The sequence below is a fragment of the Calypte anna genome, chromosome 28 (assembly GCF_003957555.1).
Source record: "Calypte anna isolate BGI_N300 chromosome 28, bCalAnn1_v1.p, whole genome shotgun sequence".
Lineage (NCBI taxonomy): Eukaryota > Metazoa > Chordata > Aves > Apodiformes > Trochilidae > Calypte > Calypte anna.
Genome location: NC_044273.1, coordinates 261,028 through 279,705, shown reverse-complemented (window position 1 = coordinate 279,705; position 18,678 = coordinate 261,028). Strand labels below are relative to the sequence as shown.

Genomic DNA, 18,678 nt, shown 5'->3' with positions numbered 1-18,678 from the left:
TCATATTTATTTAGAATGTGCTTATTACTACTCTTGTTCCCTCAAACCTGGCACTGCATCAGACAACTCCCAGAGGAGAGCCATGCAGCCTCATCTACCTGCTGCAGAACCACCCACAGCAGGCCCAAATAATGAAGGCTATAAACTCACTATACAATATATTTAACAACGATACCAGTTTAAGAGGTTCCTGTTCACATTCCAATCCAACCAAGGGAAGAGCCTACTGCAAGAGGAGGCAGGAGTTCTGTAACTCAGGCTGCTCAACACTTTGAATCATGAAACCACAGACCCATTTGCATCACTATATAAATACAGTTATACTATTTCAAAACAGAAACGAAGACAATCACAGAGTAAAATATCATGCTGTGGATACTTACAAGCTCAGGAATCTAAATCCAGTTATCTATCATACAACATAGACATAACCCAAGAGTAAGCAGAAATCTAAGAACTGGCATCGACCACACAGGTTTTATAAAAGTCTATGGAATATGTGCATTGCCCCAAAGAGATACAGACACATCTAGAAAGACGAGTGGTTAACACATGAGTACTAGGGAACAGCAGGCTGGTAAAGAGGAAAGAGCTGAGCAATGTGATCAGTTAACATCCACATTCAGAGCAGAAAAAGGAACGGAAATCCAGAGACCACCAAAAAGTGATGAAATGCCAACAAGATTAATAAAGGGAATGAATCTCTACCCTTCCCATTTCTTTCCTCCTTTTATCCGCCTCACAGGTACCACAGGATCCCAGTGCAAGTTCTCCATGGCACAAAACATGCTTCCCTTCTCAGCAAGCCTCAGATACAACAAATAACTGCTCCACTACCCAGCACTACAGAACGCGGTAGCCTGCACACTGTTACACATATTTCCAACAGGGCTCGGTGGCCCTTTTTCTGCACTACCTCTACACACGTTCCTTTCACCCATGTCCTGCCACTGAATGGCTCCCTAACACATTCCTGCCTCTTCAATCGCTAAAAAATGGTAAGTGCCCTACTTTGAAAGGCCTCCCACGAGTACTAACAATAGTGGGCTGCTACTTTAGTCACGATTTCTTCCGGCCAAAAGCACTTAGCACAGGATTACTTAACCCTGTTTCTAGGCTTAGACCATATCAGCCAGACCATTTGAGCATTAATATCACCGCATATCGTCGACATTAGCCAGCGCACCCTCAGACGCGCCAATCAATAAAGACATACCAGTCTTAATCAAGGTGGGAGATTTAAAAGCTCTGTCAATGGCGACACAAGCTAAATAAATACGAAAGACAACAACGTTACCCTGAAGAACAAAGTCTCCGAACCAGGCGCAGGCCCAGGCCGCACACCTGCCGCCCGGGGCCGGCCCCCTCCGCGGCAGCCCCAGGCAGCGAGACCCACGGCCTTGTGGCCTACGAGCGCGAAGGCCTCGGGCCCCTCCTCCACCGCCCGTGCCCCATCCACTTCACAGAGGCCCCCGCAGTCCCGCACGCAGCAGGCCCCCGCAGTCCCGCAGGCCGCAGCCCCAGCTTGGCCGCCCCAGGCCCGCGCTCCCCCGCCGGCTGGCCCCTCCCCCCCGCAGGCCCAGCTCTCTCCGTGCAGGCCCAGGCCTCGGCCTCGCTAGCACGGCCCCAGCCAACCCGCTCCTGCCCGCGCCGGCCCCACGGGAAGCGCCAGGGGTTCTGCGGGCACCGCGCCGGAGCCCGGGGCTGCGCGGCCTCACCTGCGGCCGGCTCGGCGGGGCCTGTGCAGCGGGAGGTAACGGCTCCGCAGCGCGCACAACAAGCCGCTCGCAGCGCCTCCGGCCACACCCCCGGCCCGCCCACCGACTCCCATTGGCTGCTCCGAGCACGTGTCCTGCGCTCCATTGGCCCGGAGGCCCGTCCGTCAAGCGCGGGATGAGGGTGGCCCCTCGCCGCCCGCCGTGGGGAGGGGGCTGCGCGTGCGGCGGCGGCGGCCTGAAGCGGGGAGAGCGGGAAGGAGCCCGGGAACAGCGGGATGGGGGCCGGGAACAGCGAGAAGGAGCCCGGGAACAGCGAGAAGGGGGCCGGGAACAGCGGGATGGGGGCCTGGAACAGCGGGATGGGGGCCTGGAACAGCGGGATGGGGGCCTGGAACAGCGGGAAGGGGGCCTGGAACAGCGGGATGGGGGCCTGGAACACTAGAAGGGGGCCGGGAACAGCGGGGGGGCTCCAGGCACAGCTTCAGCCTCCCCTCCCTCAGTCTCTCAGGGTGTGCGCGGGGTCTGCGCCTCCTGCCTCGTCCTCGGGCCTGAGGGGAGCTCCCGGGGAGGCGGTGGGTGCAGAAGGCGGTGGGCAGCCTGGGCAGAGCCATCCCCGGTGCCAGGAGCACAGCCCGTGCTCTCCCGGGCTTGGCCTGCGCCGCTGCGGCCTGCTGGGGCCGGAGGAAGGAGATGAAGGAGAAGGTGTGTGCGACCCTCCGTGCTGCCTCTGTGGAAGCAGAAATGCAAGTTAACTGTCTGCAGCGATAGTGAAGCTCCCAAGCTCTGGGATGGTTGTGGTCACAGCCTCCCTGTTAGCTGAAGTCTTTCCAGGGGTGCAGAGTGCCAGCTGTAGCAAGCGGGAGCCTCCCTGAGCCGTGTGACAAAGGGACCTTGTGACTGATTAAAAGATCAAATTGTTCCTGTGTAAACGAGGTGTAAATGTTGATCTGCAGAAAGTGTGGTGGTCATGCCTTTGCTGAACTCCGAGAAGGGATCTGCTGGTAAAGAGTTTTCCCTCTGTCCACTGCCAGCTATTTTATTGGAATCTGTTTATTATCTAAACCTATTTCCACTGCCCAGGAGGGGTCTGTGAATATGAAGTTATCCCTACCTAGACATATAGTGAATTCTCAGTACTACTGCAGTGTTGGCATCAGGTTTATCTCCCCAGAAACCAACTTTGGAAACCCCTTTTAAGTGTTCCTGTAAATACTGGGTAATAACATACAGGTTTCTACTCTATACATTATGACCAGGAACAACGCGACCTCTGCCATAGTCCTAACAGCACAATATCAAAGAAAACATACTGGTCAACATCATTAAATGAAGAGCCTGCTGGGGAGGTTAATGATTCAAAAGAGATGTTGAAAACGTTGCCATTTTCCTTTATTCTTCATCATAGCTTTCCATGCCAGATGGGGAATCCTTGCATGTAAACTCCAAGCCTGACAGGTCTGGAAATACCCTTCAAGGCCTCATAAAACATTAAACATGTTTATACATCTGTTATTTGCTTATGCTGCTATGTATGCCAGCCACAATATCACAGTTTTGTCACTCGTATCAATAGCAGCTTTCTGTTACTGTGAATTTTGTATTTTCCTTGTATTATTCTCGTTTATTTAAGCAATCCCATTCTTGGATTTAAGGTGGGTCTCAAATCTCTGAAAATTGAGGCCAAGGACATTGAATAACACTGCACATAACTTTGATGCCTTTGTCTTCTGACAGCACATTTGCAATTTCATTTATCAGCATAAACAGTTATTCAAAACTGTGATGTCACAGAAGTTATCCTGTTAAAAGCCTATGTTAGTTTTTAAAGAAACTATCTCATTGCTTAATTGCAGTGTTTCAGTTCAATATGAGAACCCCTTGGTTTCACATTGAGGAATTTTAGGAATGTGGAGTTAGGTGTCCTGATGAAATTGTCTTATAATGATGCAATGTAAGTGATATCAAGCTCTTCACAGCTATGTTACACCATGCAGTTCCCTGAGGGAAGCTGAAGCATGGTAATTCAGGAAGCTGTTTGCCAACATGGTTCTCACATGGAAAAATTGTGAATTTCTGAAGGGGTTACCCCAAGAACAAACTCCCTTAACTGTCTATGAATAAAAACCAGCTACTAACTTCAGGTTACAGAAAGGAGGAGATATCTGCAGAGGTTCCTAACGGCGGGAATACAACAGAGGTGACAGGAAGGCTTTAGGAGCTGGTGTGCTCCTGGCCCAGAGCCGTGAGCAGCAGCAGCCCCCGGGCCCCTTGAGCCTCCGGACAGCACCTCACTCAATTAATTTCCCTATTTTTATGTTGTTTCCCCTATTCCCGCAGCTGTCACACAAGTTTCTCTTTTCCGGGGCTGCTGCGCTGTGCCCGCAGCCCCCGCGTCCTCCCGGGCTGTGCCTAAAATGGCGGCCGGGAGCGAGGGGCGTGGCCTGGGATCGCCCTGCCCCGCGCCGTGAGGCGCTAAGATGGCGGCCGCGCCGTCCCGCGCTGTGCTCTCTCGTGCCTCAGCGCGGTGCTGCCGCCGCAGGGAAGCTCCTGGCAGCCGATATGGGTGCCCTGTCCCCGGGGGTCTGCACTGCCCGCCCTGCAGCTGTCCCCTTCCCCTCGCTGCGGTGTCCTGGGAAGCTTCCCCCTTCCCTGATTTTCTGCCTGTTTAAGTATCTCGCCCTCTGAAAGATGTCCTGGCTCCTACACCGCATTCTCTGAATGGCCGCCTCGGTGCTGGAATTTCCTTCCTTCTTTCCTTTAGGGTCTCGTATTGGTCTATGAGTTCTCCCTGCCATTCAGAGATCACCTTTTTCACTCTCCCCTGTGGCTTTTTCCTTCTTAGGGAAGGGAAGGTTTATATAGGTACACTGTTTGAGAGACTCTAAAATATATTATTTGAGCTCCTGGACTTATGAATATGTTGAAAAACATGAGATAACGAGCTTTGTATGAAAGCTGGGGAATACATCTTCTGAGGTACCTTCAGTCCTGCAGCTCTTTATTTGTCTATTAACCCCTGAAATCGAGGCCAGCTGCCCCCAGCCTCCCCAGCTGGGAATTCCTCTGGGAGAAACAAAACTTCAGCAGGGATTATTTTTTTCCCCCCTTACCTTATTTGTTTCTCAGTTTGCCACTTGAACAGCAGCCTGCTTCTTATGATGGAAGAAAAGAAACTTAAAGTGATGTTTGCAAAGAGCTATAATGTCTTAGAAGCAGATACTTAACAACCTGCAAGTTACCACACCCAAAACTCTGATTTTTTTTTCTTTTTTTCTTTTTTTCTTTTTTTTTTTTTTTTTTTTTGAGAAGCCAGGATGTGATGTGGCTGTAGCTGTCCCTTTGAACTTCTGTCTGCATTAGTTATGATTCTTGGTCAGTACCTTCCTGGACACTCAAATGATGAAGTGGTTGGGGCAAAAGGGTCCTTAGGTCCTGGTATTTGGTGACATGCATCTCGCCAAGTGCATATGATACTGTCACATGTATGTAAACCATCTACAGGAGGTGTGCTTGACAATCAACAAAGAGCTCACCACTAGAATATGTTTGCTTGTGTTTAAGTGCTGCAGCTGAGACTGGGCTGAGTGCACAAGCAGCCTAAAATGAACAGGTTGTGTTAGTGCTTCAAGTAGTGCAAGGCAGTAAAGGAGAAATTCATTGAACTGGTAGTGTCTGGGAGCTTTTAATACATTGCATGTTTGAATGTGACTGCAAAGGGAGGGTTGTTTTTTTTTTGTTTGTTTTTATCTGAGTGTTTCAGGATATTTTCAGAGGATGTTTAGTGTTTTGGTAGAAAAACAGTACCATCATTGAAAAGGAGATGAATATGTTGCCCTGTTTGCAGACTTACCGGGAGCACTCAGACTGACAAAAACACAAAAAGAAAGACGTTGTTCAGAAGACAGGAAACCAAGGAAACCGAAGCCCCACAGGATTCAAAACCAGCTTCAGTGTGAGCTCTATGATGTCTCTTGCACAGGAGCAGGTGCATGTGCAGCACATATCCGGGGAGCCATCAGAAGGTGGGATAGGTTTGTAGAGTTATTAACGTGGCAGAGCTTGTTTATGTTCCAGAAGCAAGTACAGCAAGTAGAAGATCTTCCAGAAATAGTTCTGAAAGAAAAATTGTGATATAAGTATGTGCTTTAAGTCAGTTCACTGCAGTAAACAGGCTCCTGGGATAGCCAGGTACTAACTGAGCTTATGGATGTTGCTCAGGTTTGCCAAATGTCTCTTCCCTGCAGTTGTGGTCTGTGCTGAGAAACCTAACCATCTTAAAATGTGTTCTGTAACGTTTTTGTCTAAATTCATGTTGAAGTGGTCTTACAGTTCATTGCTTCAAAAATACCCCAACAACCTAGAGTAGCAGAATCAAATCTCAAGCATATTTCTTGAAATATTCCTTTAAAACTATTCTGTAGTTGAAGTAGGTTTTGACTGTTCATACCTGTATCTCTAAAAACCTTTTGCTCCAAGTGTTCAGACACCTTTAGACAAAGTCCTTTAAGTTTTATCTAAGTTATGGCTTAGAAAGTAACTAAGCACTAGAATTGTTAAAAGCTTTTTTGTTTGGCCTTGGGAAGAAGGTGTTCTTCTAAGAGATTAATTTGTGGTCCTTCAGAGTTTTCTTTACTGGAATTCTTTTCTAATGTCTACTTTTAAATACAGATTTTTTACAGCAGGGTGCCAGTGTTTAGTCCTCACTCTTAAATTGAGACAAATCTGTTTCATCTGTGAGATCAGTGGCGCACCTGAAGTTGCTCTGCACTGTTCTTTGTTGCACTTAGAAACTGTTGTATGAATAGGAGTACTTGGACACACTATGGACTCACAAAACTGCTACCAGAAACTCTTTTCTAGAAGATTATTGCAATTTCTTATGAGCTTTCTTATGAGCTCAATTTCTTATGAGCTTCCCTTATGTCCAGGGAAGTAGTGGATTCTGCGTCCCTGGAGATATTTAAAAAGAGACTGGATGTGGCACTGAGTGCCATGGTCTAGCAACCGCAACAGTGGTTCAAGGGTTGGACTTGATGATCTCAGAGGTCACTTCCAACCCAGCCAGTTCTATGATTCAAAATGAAGTCATATCCATTATGAAGACAAATTGAGTCTTGTCACTCAGTGAACGAATCATGTTCTAGTTCAGTTTCTACATGGGGTTTTCAGTTGTGTTGTGTAGAGCTGGATGCAATGTTGCTGTAAACTTTTAAAATAACTGTTTTACATTACTTAAATGGTTGGTGAAGCTTTAGTAAGGAATTGGTGTGTGTGTGTGTGTGTCTTGTGAAAGTACATTCTGGTGAGAAATTCCTAAGTGCAAAAGAGCTGCTAATGTCCTGGGCAGTTACCCTGAACAACGTGGTTTATGTCTAGAGTGGGAATGATGGAGGAGAAAACATCCAACTTTAATGTGAGCTCTGAGTGCAGTTTCAAGGGTTTTGTATTTCTCATTCAGAGAGTAGTTCTAGAATCCTCCCACCAAAATTAAAAATGGGGTAAGAAGTGGGGAAAAAGTTGTACTCTTGCATAGGCCCATAAAACTGCTGTAGGTGAGTGAGAGAAAAATGCCAGGAAGTGATAGCAAAGTCCATGGAGACCCCTCAAAGGCTTAGTCCAAATGACAGAGGTGATACATTCTGCTATTCTGTGCTTTGGAGGGAGAATTTCTTGTATGATTACTGCAGTTAAGAAGATTACCAGGCAGCTGTAAAATCCTGCATGAACTCAGTTGTCTCAGATCTTCAACATTTTTAGAAAGAAGCTCTGGACTGAGCTCTTCAGTCCCTTGACGTTCATCCCTAGGAAGCTGTTTATTGCAGAGTGGAGGTCAAGGGTTGTTTTGTGTGTGGTTGTTTGGGGAGGGCTGGGTGTGTCTGCTTGGTGGTAAAGTAACAAAGATCATTTCTTACTTAGCTTTTTTTATCTAAAAGATCAAAATTATTGCAGAAGTTCATAAATTCCTGGTGACTTTACCAGCCTGTGACAATGCAATCTAGAAACTAATTTCAGGCTGCTAAAAATAACCCAAAGTCCCAAGGAGGGGCACATGTCTAGAGAATTGGCAGGATTTAGTTAATGTTTGTTCACTTCTTGCTTCTAATATGTCACATTTATCTTCTCTGTAAGCAATGGGACTTGCTGGAGCAAAGGCTTGATTCAGGACACAGACTGCTAAATCCCAGCAGTAGTGTGAAGCACCTTCTTGAAGGTATGTCAGGGATACCATTGGTGGGTGGATATGACATTACTCAGGAGCCTCACTGGAACCTTTGGCACAGCAGCTCATGCTGTGAATGCTGTTTCTCAGTTCTGTTGCCTCTTGGTTGATAGATTAATAAAATGTGTAAACTGTGATGTTGTGACTCCTCTGCACTCCTGAGATGCTCTGCTAAAATAATATTGATAGCAATAATCTCTCCAGGAGTAAGAGACCTGTCTACCTTCTGATTCACAAGGCAAGACTAATACTTGAGTTTGTCAGAGATGTATTTCCAGCCCCCATACACTCACACTTGGCTTTTACCAAGCTCATGTTGCTTTTCTGAACACTTGCAGTCGTTATTTATAGAAAAGCTTTTAAGGGAAGTCTCAAATGCTGTAACTGTGTTCTCGTTCCAGAGAACTTAAAGCTTGACCAGTTTGTCACGTTTCCTTACTTAAGGTAAAGCAAAATTTAAGCAGGTTTTAAGCTTTAATTCTTTGCCTGCTGAGTTTTGCTGTTACAAAACTGACTTCAATGTATTTATTTTTGTGATGTGCTTTCTTTGTCATGTCTTGCATTGTCAGATGAACCTGGGCTGCAGGATCCCTGTTGAAAAGGTAAGTTGGATACTTTGGTGACTGTGAGATGTCAGGAGTGAGAAGGTGTCACAGCCCATGCATGGGTGGAAAAGAAGAGTAGTTAGAAACAGTTGAGGACAATTTTGTAAATGTTCCTGGCAGTAGTATCCTGGAGTTACCCACTGCAATTAACACTTTTTAACTGCTGAGAGATGTCATTTGCAGTTTATTTATTTTTATCCTGAGAAGAAGGACTTGGGGGTGTTGATGAAAAGGTCAACGTAAGCCAGGAACATGTGCTTGCAGCCCAGAAAGCCAACTGTGTCCTGGGCTGCATCAGAAAAAAACATGAGCTCTGCTCTGGTGAGACCCTTCTGCAGTGCTGGGTCCAGCTCTGGGGTCCCCAACACAAGAAGGACACAGAACTGTTGGAGTGAGTCTGGAGGAAGCTACAAAAATGATCTGAGGGCTGGAGCAGTGATGAACCCATTGCCATCCATCTCCAAAGGATACATTTAATGCACACAGTGAGACAGCTGGAAGAGGAGGGAGTGAAGGAGGTAGAAAAAAGGACAAAAAAGAAGATGCCGTTTAATAATACTTCATGTATGAAGTAACAATATGGTTCCAGCTTTTATCTATGAAAAGGTCCTGGTTTAGTCTCATATCTGTGACACAACTTTAGGTGTCATAATTGTACCTGAAACGAGGACAATGAGGAAAACCACAGCTGACTGCTTTGTTCTGTGTGATGCTGCCAGAGAGAGAATTTTGTCACAGGCTTCTGCCTCCTGCATGTGTTCTTCATTTGAACTTCAGCTTCAAATCACATTCCTTCAGGCTTTTTGGAGCATTTTGAACAATGGGTTTTTAGAACTTGCTGAAAAGCATTTTTGCATTGTTAATTGTCAAACAAAGCTGTTTCTTATTTAAGTTGGTTTGGTTTTGGGGTTTTTTTGGGGGGAGGGGAAGGGGATGGTAAAGAAGGTTCTGTTTAAGTATTCTGTGTTAAAAGTTATAAAGCCATTAAAAAATATGTATTTGAAGTGGGATACATTCCAGCACTTTTATAGTTGTTTAAACAGATGCATTATTGTATTTAATATAGTGCAGTGTGTTCTACACTAGAAGATGGTCACAGCTAGCTGGCTGTGCTGGAGCTGCTGCCATCTGTCTGCACATTCAGTGCCACCATAACCTCATGCTGAAGCCTTGACTCTGATCTTCTCTTTGCCATACAATTTTCCTCATCTGGTTTGGGTAATCCAGAAAGATTGGGAAGTGTTGAAATATTGTGAACAATTTCTAGCCTTTTAACTCAGTCAGGTCAAAAGAGGATGAAATGGTGCTTCCACTCCAAAAAGCTTCCCTCATTAGAAATTAGAAAGTAAAACCATTAGACACTGCCACAAGTGCTGCCAGAGGTGCAAGCCAAGTGACAGCACCAAATACCAGAGTTTAACTGTTCAGGAACTGACATGAATGTGATGTAAATGTCCATCAAGACCAAGAACCCAGATGTGGGACATGCCTCCAAGTGCTGCATGTCAAACACCCCTAACAGTCACAGGACACGAGCATGGACACTGCAGTGAAGGCCTGACATAGTCAGATAAAAAAGCTGCCACATCCGTGGGGTTTGGGTGCAGTGAGCTGAGGTCAATGGTAGCAGTGCATCTGCCACTCATCCACTTGGATGGCTTTCATCTTACCAAGAGTGGTACTGCTCAGTAATTTGTTCTGGAGGGCACTGCATGTATGACTGTGAGTCTGACCCTCCCTGACCCAAAAAGAGGATGTCAGGAGGATGATTGACAAGTAGGTAAAGCCTCAGCTTGGAACATGAGAAAAACATGATTGTATGTTTACCCAGTGACTCTGGAATTGACACAAAATCTTGGTGCTTTCACTACCTGGAGGCTGTTTTGGAGGGACCTGGGCACAGTAGTGATTCAGCTGCACCACACTGAACTGGGACATGCACTGCAGATATCTCCTTTGCTGCACCAGGGAAGGGAGGAAGGCAGTTCTGAGAATCAATGTATTAAAGATTGAGGCACTGACTGGGTGATAGATACTCGAATATGTAAAGGGGAGACCAGCTCCAACAGAAATGAGAGGGTTCTTTCTGGCCATACAGCAGGGCAGGAAAAACCCATTTATTAAGTCTGATCAAGTTGTTTCCTTTGTGTGATGCTGAGTTTTTGAGCTGTGGTCATGTCTGCGATGAAAGCAGATGTGGTAAAACCCTGGAGTATGAAACATTCCTGTTGCAGAACACTGTGGGGATCCCAGGAGCTGTGATGCTGAGCCCCAGGGGCATGGTGCTGGGCTGCAGGGATGCACTTGTGTTTATTCTCAAATTTGAGCAGACCTGGTATCTAAGGATCTGTCCTTACAAATCTAGAGGATAATGCAAGGAGTGCTCCTGGGGAAACCCATCCTGTGAACAGACCAGCTCACATGCCTTGGGGAAGTTGTTTGTTTATGGAAAAACAATGAGGAGCTGAAACTGCTGGCTGGTTTAGAAGAGTTTTCTTCTATTCTGCCTTTGTCTTTAGGTTTGGCTTAATGTACACATAGAAAAACCCCAAGACACTGGAATAAGATGTGGTGCTTGCCTGAAACTTCCTTTTCTTCTTTTTCACAGTTTTTCTCAGCATATTGGAAATGTTGAACATTAGTGCCAAATTGGGCTCTGGTTGTCTGGCTGGGATGAGGAGCTGTGGAGCCAATCATTCCCTCCCCACTAGCTGTGGGTGCTGGAGGATACAGATAAGCCACTGCCTTTTGCCAGTGGTGCTCATTTGAAGGTCTCTTCACAATTGTCTGTTCCAGCCTGGAATGTGTCTGTGTTTTCATCACCTGGAGAGCAGCAAGGTGCAGCGGTGCCCTTGGATCCATTTCCTCTGTGTCTCGGGGAAGTCAGTGCTGAGACTGGATAAACTTCAGGGACAAACCCTCTGGAGTCTTTGTCTCCCCAGAGAGCTGCTGCCACCATGGACACCCACTCCTCAGGTCTCTGCCTCATGATGGCACTCGAGGTGGCAGCAGCAAATCTCTGTTTCCAGTGGATCCTTAGTTTCCTGTGAGTGCTGCAGGATGTAGCATCTGATTATCTCCAGTTCATTTCTAGCAGGGGTGTGTGTTTGTGCCCTCCAAGGGTAAAAGTGGTTCTAAGTGTTGTCAAATAATGAGTCACCTCTGATTAATGTTTGACAGTGCAGGCAGCAGGCACTAGGACCTCAGGGGTGCTGCAGCCCTTACCACAAGAGAAATCAGGAAATAACGCAGTAGCTCTTGCTGGGAGCTTGCCCTTCAAAAGAAAACCCTGGTGCTCCATATTGAAGAGAATTTACCATCCAGGAATTCGGGAATCTGAGGCCAGGCTTGGCTGTGAGCTGCCTGAAGACATCGTTTCCCCCAAGGCCCTGCAGGGACAGTGCTGGGAGGTGAGTGCAAGGGTCTGTCAGAGGCACTGAGGGCGGGTGACATGTTGTCACCTCTGCTCTCTTGGTGGAGAGGGCAGCTGCACCTGGTGCTGCAGCGTTAAGAACTATATGGTCAGTGGGGAAAATGGGCAGATATTCCAGCAGAATTGCTTGCCGTTTGTCCAAGTGCCCCTTGGTGCCACCAGGTATTTGTATAAAATGTTCTCCAGGTCGTTACTGAAAGGTGTGTCCAGAGCTCCTGTGTCAGTGGGGAGGTGCAGTGTGTCCCCACTGTGCTGTTGTGTCCTTGCAGCTCCTCAGCTGGGGAAATTGTGCCCTGGAAACAAGCCTGAACTCTCAGGTTTGGGATGGCTCCACCAAACCCTCCCTTGCTTCTGTATTTCTCATCCTCATTGCAAATATTCAGGTTAACCAAATTTTTCGAAAGTGTAGAAGAGTTCCAAAACAAAGAGGAGGGCAAATATCTCCTCCCAGGCTTTCTGTCCACACATCCTGCCTGTGGGAGCGTTCATTCCAGGGATGGGAACTGCATGGAACAAACATCTCCAAGAACAAATGGTTGCTTTAGGAGAAGGTATGTCAGTGGCAGTGGGAGGAAGGTGATTCACCATGATTGCCCACTGGTGGCTGGGTGGAGGCACTGCCTGGTCACCAGGCTCTGCCAGCAGAGGTATCTGTGTGGGGATGCGTGTGCTGCCCTTCAAGTGCCAGCTGGACAGAAGAGAAATTGGGCCCTTGGGTGCTCAGGGTGGGTCTGTCTCTTCCAAACACCACCAGCTGTCTGCACCCAGGAGGAAGTCTCAGCAAGCAGTTGCTGCTTTCCAACAGAAATTACTGTCCTGGAGCAGCAGAACATGAAGCACCAGCTGTCAGAGCCACTGTTAACCCTTCGTGGCTCCAGCAGCCATCCCTCCTTGCAGCAGGAGCAGACCTGCTCCTTAAGTTCTGAGGTTCTCACCCATCCTGGAAGTGAGGTGAGCTGCACCCAGTCACACCACAGCAGGGGAATGGGCCCCGAGTGGCTGCCTCTGCATCTCTAAGGCCACTAAGATAATGTGTGTGGCACGGGTGGGTGAATGGTTGTCTCTGCTAGCTAATGATGGCTTCTGGAACACGTAAAACTGCTCCCTGCTAATAAATGTGCAACAGCTACAGGTTTTTTTATTGTTGGTCAGGTTAGGGACTGGCACAGTCAGTCCTCAGATCCTCGGCGTCATGGAGACGGAGTGGGATTTACCACTGGTGATGCAGAGGAGTGACCATGACTCACCTCCAAAAGAGGAATAGAGCACAGACTGTAATCTCTGCTCCAAGGAGCTGAGTGAGCCCCCACACCTCTCCCAGCAGAGCCAGGGAGACATCATCCTGCTCTGACTGGAAGTTTCCAAAAGCCAACAGTAGAGTTTCCAGTTGGGTCCCAGCTCTGCATTGCCCTGCCCAGGATCTTGTGTTCGCTGAGCACCAAAAAAACCAGTGCAGGAATGAAATCACCTCTCCCCCTCCTCAGATGTGTCTCTTTTCTAGAAGCTGGGTCTCCCCTGGATGTTCTGAGGTCTCGGAACCAGAGAGGAGCACCAAGCTGCTGGAGTAGCTTCCCAGTTTCTAGGTCTCTGGTACAAGCAAGGTGGGCACAAAGCAGCTTTACCTTTGTGGAACATGGGTGTCATGGGCTGGCATCATTGGCAAGGCTGAAAAGTGGGAGTTGTGAGCTCTGAGAAGTTCCACCTTTCTGTAGAAAAGGAAAGAAAGTGTCTGCTGTGAAGTGAGAGGGAAAAATCTCAGCAGCAAAACGGAGGGGGAAGAAAGGGGCTGAAATCCAGTGGTGACCTGGGAGGGGCCAGCTCAGCCCCATCCCTGCACAAGCTCCCTTGATTTCTTCTTCTGCAGGTGGCAGCAGGGGGGGACAGGAAGTGTCCTTGATGTTTTGACAGCCAACCATGTCCAGGGTGAGCAGGGCTGCCACAGGGGTGCTGACATCAGGGTGACATGCCCCCCCAGGAGCACTGGGGGGTGTGGGGGGGCTGGTGTCCAAGTGCCCCTTGTCACCAGCCAGGGCTTCAGCTGGGGCTGGGGGATGTCCTTGAGGGCTGGGGGAGGTGGAGGGAAGCCACCTCTCACCATCCCTGTCACTCTGCCTCCCTTGCAGAAACACTGGCCCCCAGGGACTCAGTGTGTCACCAAACATGACCACACCAAGCCCAAGGCCCAAGAGTTGGCTTTCCACAAGGGTGACGTGGTCACCATCATTGAGGCTGTGGAGGTGAGTCCATGGGTGCTTGGGGGATGTGATGCGCCAGGAGGGCACAGAGAGGAGGGGACCCTAAAGCCATCAGCTGAGCTGCAGGAGGCAGGTACCCTTGCTTCCCAGTGGGGTTCTGCCTTCCTCTCCTTGCTCTGAGAACTCTGTCATCCCCAGGGCAAGGGTTGGTACCGTGCCAGGCACAACGAGACAGGACAGGAGGGGCTGGTGGGGGGCAGCGCGGTGCGGGAGCGCGGAGCCATCCATATCGACCCCAAGCTGAGCCTCATGCCGTGAGTACAGAGAGGGGACCTGGGGGGACAGCAAGCCACTGGCTCATAGGATTGTTTTTATGGGACAAGACCTTTAAAATAAAGTCCAACTGTTCCCCCAGCACTGCCAAAGCCACCACCACCCCATCTGCCTTGGTGATGGAGGCATTTGCTGAGGCCAGGGCCTGGCTTTAAAGGCTCTCACCCATCTTGGATGGCCCTCACAGGAGGGGTTTTGTGCAATGGAGTTCACATAGCTCTGGTGGGGCCTCTGCTCTCCCCATCTTTCTGTTGGAGCTTGGGGAAATCCATGGGCACAGCCCTTCTCTGCAATGCCCCCACACCTCTCTCCCCAATGTCCCTCTCCTTAGCTGGTTCCATGGGAAGATCTCAGGGGTGGAGGCAGTGCAGGAGCTGCAGCCCCCTGAGGATGGGCTGTTCCTGGTGCGAGAGTCCGTCCGGCATCCTGGTGACTACGTGTTGTGTGTGAGCTTCAGCAGGGAGGTGATGCACTATCGTGTGCTGCACCAGGGGAACACGCTCAGCATCGACAGCCAGCAGTACTTCTCCAACCTCATTGACATGATCGAGGTGAGAACCACCCCCCTGGGCAGTGAGTCTGGACCAGTACTGGACAGAGGGCAGTGGTCATACAGAGCATGGCAGGTCCCTGTCCCTTTGTCCTCTGGTTTTCAATGGGTTTCTTTACCTGGTATAATTCTCCATCTCTGCCAAAGACTCATTCCTACTCATTTTAGGGTACAATGGACAGATCATAGGATAGTTTAGGTTGGAAATGACCTGCAACATAATCTACTTCCAACCCCCCTCCCACTTGATCAGGTTGCTCAAAGCCCCATCCAGCTTGGCCTTGTACACTTCCAGAGAGGGGACAGCCACCATCTCTCTGTGCACCCTGTGCCAGATCTGGGATGCCCTTGGGACATCCTCTGCCATGAATCAGCCATGCCAGCAGCAACCCCAGAACCCTGCTTAGAGCTAGGTTTCTCTCTGCCCCTGCTCATTTGGTGCTTCATGCCACAGCAAGGCTTCAAGCAGTTTGGAAAATGAAGATCTCAGCACCTTCTGTCACTCCTAAATGAGGTCTGTGCTCCACCAAGGCTTTGAGGCATTCTGCCACATTTCTCCCCCCTCTGAGAGTCCCTGTGCCTGCTCACCCTGCAGGGCTCCTGAGCAGTGAGCTCTTCCCCTCCCATGAACTCCTCCTCAAGGTCCATCTTTTCCCTGTCTTGCAGCTGCTCCTGTCTCCTCTCTGGGCAGTTGCACTCTCATATGTTTTCCTCATTTAGACACAACTTCTGCTTTCAAGTAGCTCTGTTGCCCTCTCAGCTGTCCCAGCCCCACTCTGTAACTCTGATGCCACCTCTGCTTCCTCCAAAACCACCCTCGACTGCTGCAGTTCCCCTCTGGGGCTTTTACCCCTGTTGGCTGATCAGCAGTGTCCCTTGTCACCTTGATCCATCATGGCCTTCCCCTGGCTGTGCACAGGGAGCAGCAGGGCTGAGATCTGGGCTGTGAATCACAGTGCTATGGAAAACATGGAAGCTTGTGCTGCCCAAGCTGCTGAGAGGCTCTGGGCCCCTGGAAGGTGGTGGTGGGTTCCTGGGGAGCATTCCTGTGGAGTGTTCTGTGGCCATTTCCCAGCTCCATGCCCTGAGCTTTTGGATAAGAGGTGGCATCACCACATTGCACATCTGTCCATCCCTCGACAGCACTACATGAAGGAGCAGGGAGCCATCTGCACCAAGCTGGTGAAGCCCAAACCAAAAACCGGGATGAAGTCAGCTGAGAAGGAGTTGGCCAAAGGTAGGGGATGGTGGGACAGGGTCATGGTCCAGGTTTTGGGGACAAGGCAGCATGGCCCAGCTGGTGGCCCCTTCTAACCTCCCTTTGTGCTGGTACCCAGCTGGCTGGTTGCTGAACCTGCAGAATCTCACACTGGGAGACCGCATTGGGCAAGGAGAGTTTGGAGGTAGGTGAGAAGATGGGCTTTGAGAGTAACTGGCTGGGGGCTTCCCCAAATGGCACCCCCTGATGTCCCCTCCCTGCCCTGTGGGATGGGGGGCTCAGCCTGGGACATAGGGGTCAGCTGTAAGGCTGATCCTGGCACCATGCATCCACTCCCAGATGTCCTACAGGGTGAGTATATGGGGCAGAAGGTGGCTGTGAAGAACATCAAGTGTGATGTGACTGCCCAGGCCTTCCTCAGTGAAACGGCTGCCATGACGTGAGTGCCCTGTGGGGGGATATGGCCCAGCCCTGCCCCATGACCCTGGGACAAGCAAGCACCCCCCTTCACCCCAACCCCTCCCATTTCAGGAAAGTCCAGCACAAAAACCTGGTGTGTTTACTTGGTGTGATCCTGCACAACGGCCTCTACATAGTCATGGAGTTCATGAGCAAGGTGAGAGCATCCAGCTGGTTCTCAGCCAGCAGGACCCATCACTGCTCAGATTTGGAGACAAAATCCCCACTACGGGTCTGAGTTGGAGGGATGAGGGTGCTGCAGCCCCTGCAGGAGGCAAAATCTCCGGGCAGCCTTTTCCACTTGGTCCTTACATGTTTTCTCCTCCTCCATCAGGGCAACTTGGTGAACTTCCTGCGCACACGGGGCCGGGCACTTGTCTCAACCCAGCAGCTTCTCCAGTTCGCACTGTAAGTCCATCTCCCTCCCTCTCTCCCTCCAGCTGGGGACCAGTGCCCCGTGTCCCATGGGGCAGCCCTGGGGGACACGTGGTGACCCTGTGTTCTGCCTCGCTCGGCTGTGGCAGGGATGTGGCCCAGGGCATGGACTACCTGGAGTCCAAGAAACTGGTGCACAGGGACCTGGCTGCCCGCAACATCCTCATCTCTGAGGAGAATGTGGCCAAAGTGAGTGATTTTGGCTTGGCCCAGGTCAATCCCAAGGGTTCTGATGCCACTTTGCTGCCTGTGAAGTGGACGGCCCCGGAGGCACTGAAACACAACGTGAGTGCTGGTGGGAAGCAGGGGAGTTCCTCCTGAAGCCCCTGGGTTCCTCCTGCTCATCCTGCCAACCCCCCCCTGCCCCATGGTGGCTTCTGGCATATTCAGCTCCAAATCCTGGGCCTTGACCAGTCCTGACCAGTGTCTGGTCCACAGCAGGAACTGGGGCAGCTCAGGCAGAATGGACCCAGAGCTGTGTGGGTGATGGGAAGGGAGGAGCTGGAGGTGGCAGGGGACTTGTGTGTCACCTGTCTTGTCCTCAAGGACAGATGGGGGCCCAGTGTGGACCCTGGCCAGCTTCAGTCTCCCCTCCTCTGTCCACCACAGAAATTCTCCTCCAAGTCTGACGTGTGGAGCTATGGGATCCTCCTGTGGGAAACTTTCTCCTTTGGCCGAGCACCCTATCCCAGGCTGGTGAGCTCTGTTGGGGGACACTGTGGGTCACTGTGCCTGCTGGCATGAGTGGGATGGGGATGTCCCACTGTCCCCTGGCCCAGGGCAGGGAAGGAGGGTCCCAGCTGGCTTCTCCATCCTGCCAGAGCCTGAAGGAGGTGACAGAACTTCTGGAGCAGGGGTACCGCATGGAGCCGCCCGAGGGCTGCCCACCCACTGTCTATGCCCTGATGAAGAGCTGTTGGGAGCTGGAGCCAGGCAAGAGGCCGTCCTTCAAGAAACTCACTGAGAAGCTGCAGAAGGAGCTGAAGCACCTGAGGGATGTTTAACCCCTGTCTTGCTCCTAGGACCCATGGCCAGAAGACCCCTGGGCTCCCCAAGGTTGGGAGGGCTGGGATATGGGTTGGCTGGGCAGCAGGTGGTCCATGGCACCACTCTCAGTGGAGATGGGGCAACAGCTGTGGGGGATCTGTCATCCCCCAGGGCACCCAGAGAGGAGGCAAAGGCCCCCTTCATCCTATAGTCTCCCTCCATCCTGGCACAGGTCCTTCTTACCACCACGCAGCCCAGACAAGGTTCCCATGGGGTGGGTGGAGCAGCCCCACACACCCCACACTCAGCCCCATCCCTTTGAGCTGCCACTCCTGGTGGCAGGGGACAGGATGGGACATCTCCATTCACTGGAGGATGAAACCCTGACACAGCCCTGCTCCAGCCACCCAGCCCTGCGTCGGGATGCCAGGCGGAGCCAGCTAAACCACACGGATTTGGGCTTTTTGATTAAACCAAAGAAATTAGTTCAACAGCATCCTTAAGCCTCTGGTCTCAAATTAGGC

General features: G+C 50.2%; 2 protein-coding genes across 8 annotated transcripts in view; one reads left to right on the top strand and one right to left on the bottom strand.

The window, feature by feature from the left end:
• ELAVL1 (ELAV like RNA binding protein 1) overlaps positions 1-1,830 on the bottom strand; it is a 31,432-nt gene extending 29,602 nt beyond the window's left edge. Inside the window, exon 1 of one of the 2 annotated variants that reach the window (XM_030466148.1) lies at positions 1,719-1,830. The gene's annotated coding sequence lies outside the window, so the exon portion shown is untranslated. The remainder of the gene's footprint in view (positions 1-1,718) is intronic. The other variant, XM_030466149.1, reaches the window with a different exon arrangement.
• Positions 1,831-11,779: 9,949 nt separating this feature from the next.
• MATK (megakaryocyte-associated tyrosine kinase) lies at positions 11,780-18,651 on the top strand. Of its 6 annotated transcripts, none has more exons than XM_030466547.1 (14): positions 11,780-11,953; positions 13,481-13,577; positions 13,841-13,899; positions 14,100-14,213; positions 14,370-14,485; positions 14,836-15,055; positions 16,198-16,291; positions 16,392-16,457; positions 16,613-16,712; positions 16,805-16,889; positions 17,067-17,140; positions 17,257-17,452; positions 17,777-17,863; positions 17,989-18,651. In XM_030466547.1, exons 3-14 carry the CDS (start codon positions 13,891-13,893, stop codon positions 18,169-18,171), a joined length of 1,344 nt encoding a protein of 447 aa, XP_030322407.1. In that variant the 5' UTR covers positions 11,780-11,953; positions 13,481-13,577; positions 13,841-13,890; the 3' UTR covers positions 18,172-18,651. The 6 variants fall into 6 exon arrangements, with proteins under 6 accessions (XP_030322407.1, XP_030322404.1, XP_008496619.1 ...); XM_030466544.1 differs by having other exon boundaries at positions 13,478-13,577; XM_008498397.2 differs by having other exon boundaries at positions 12,428-13,577.
• The last annotated feature ends 27 nt before the right edge of the window (positions 18,652-18,678 follow it).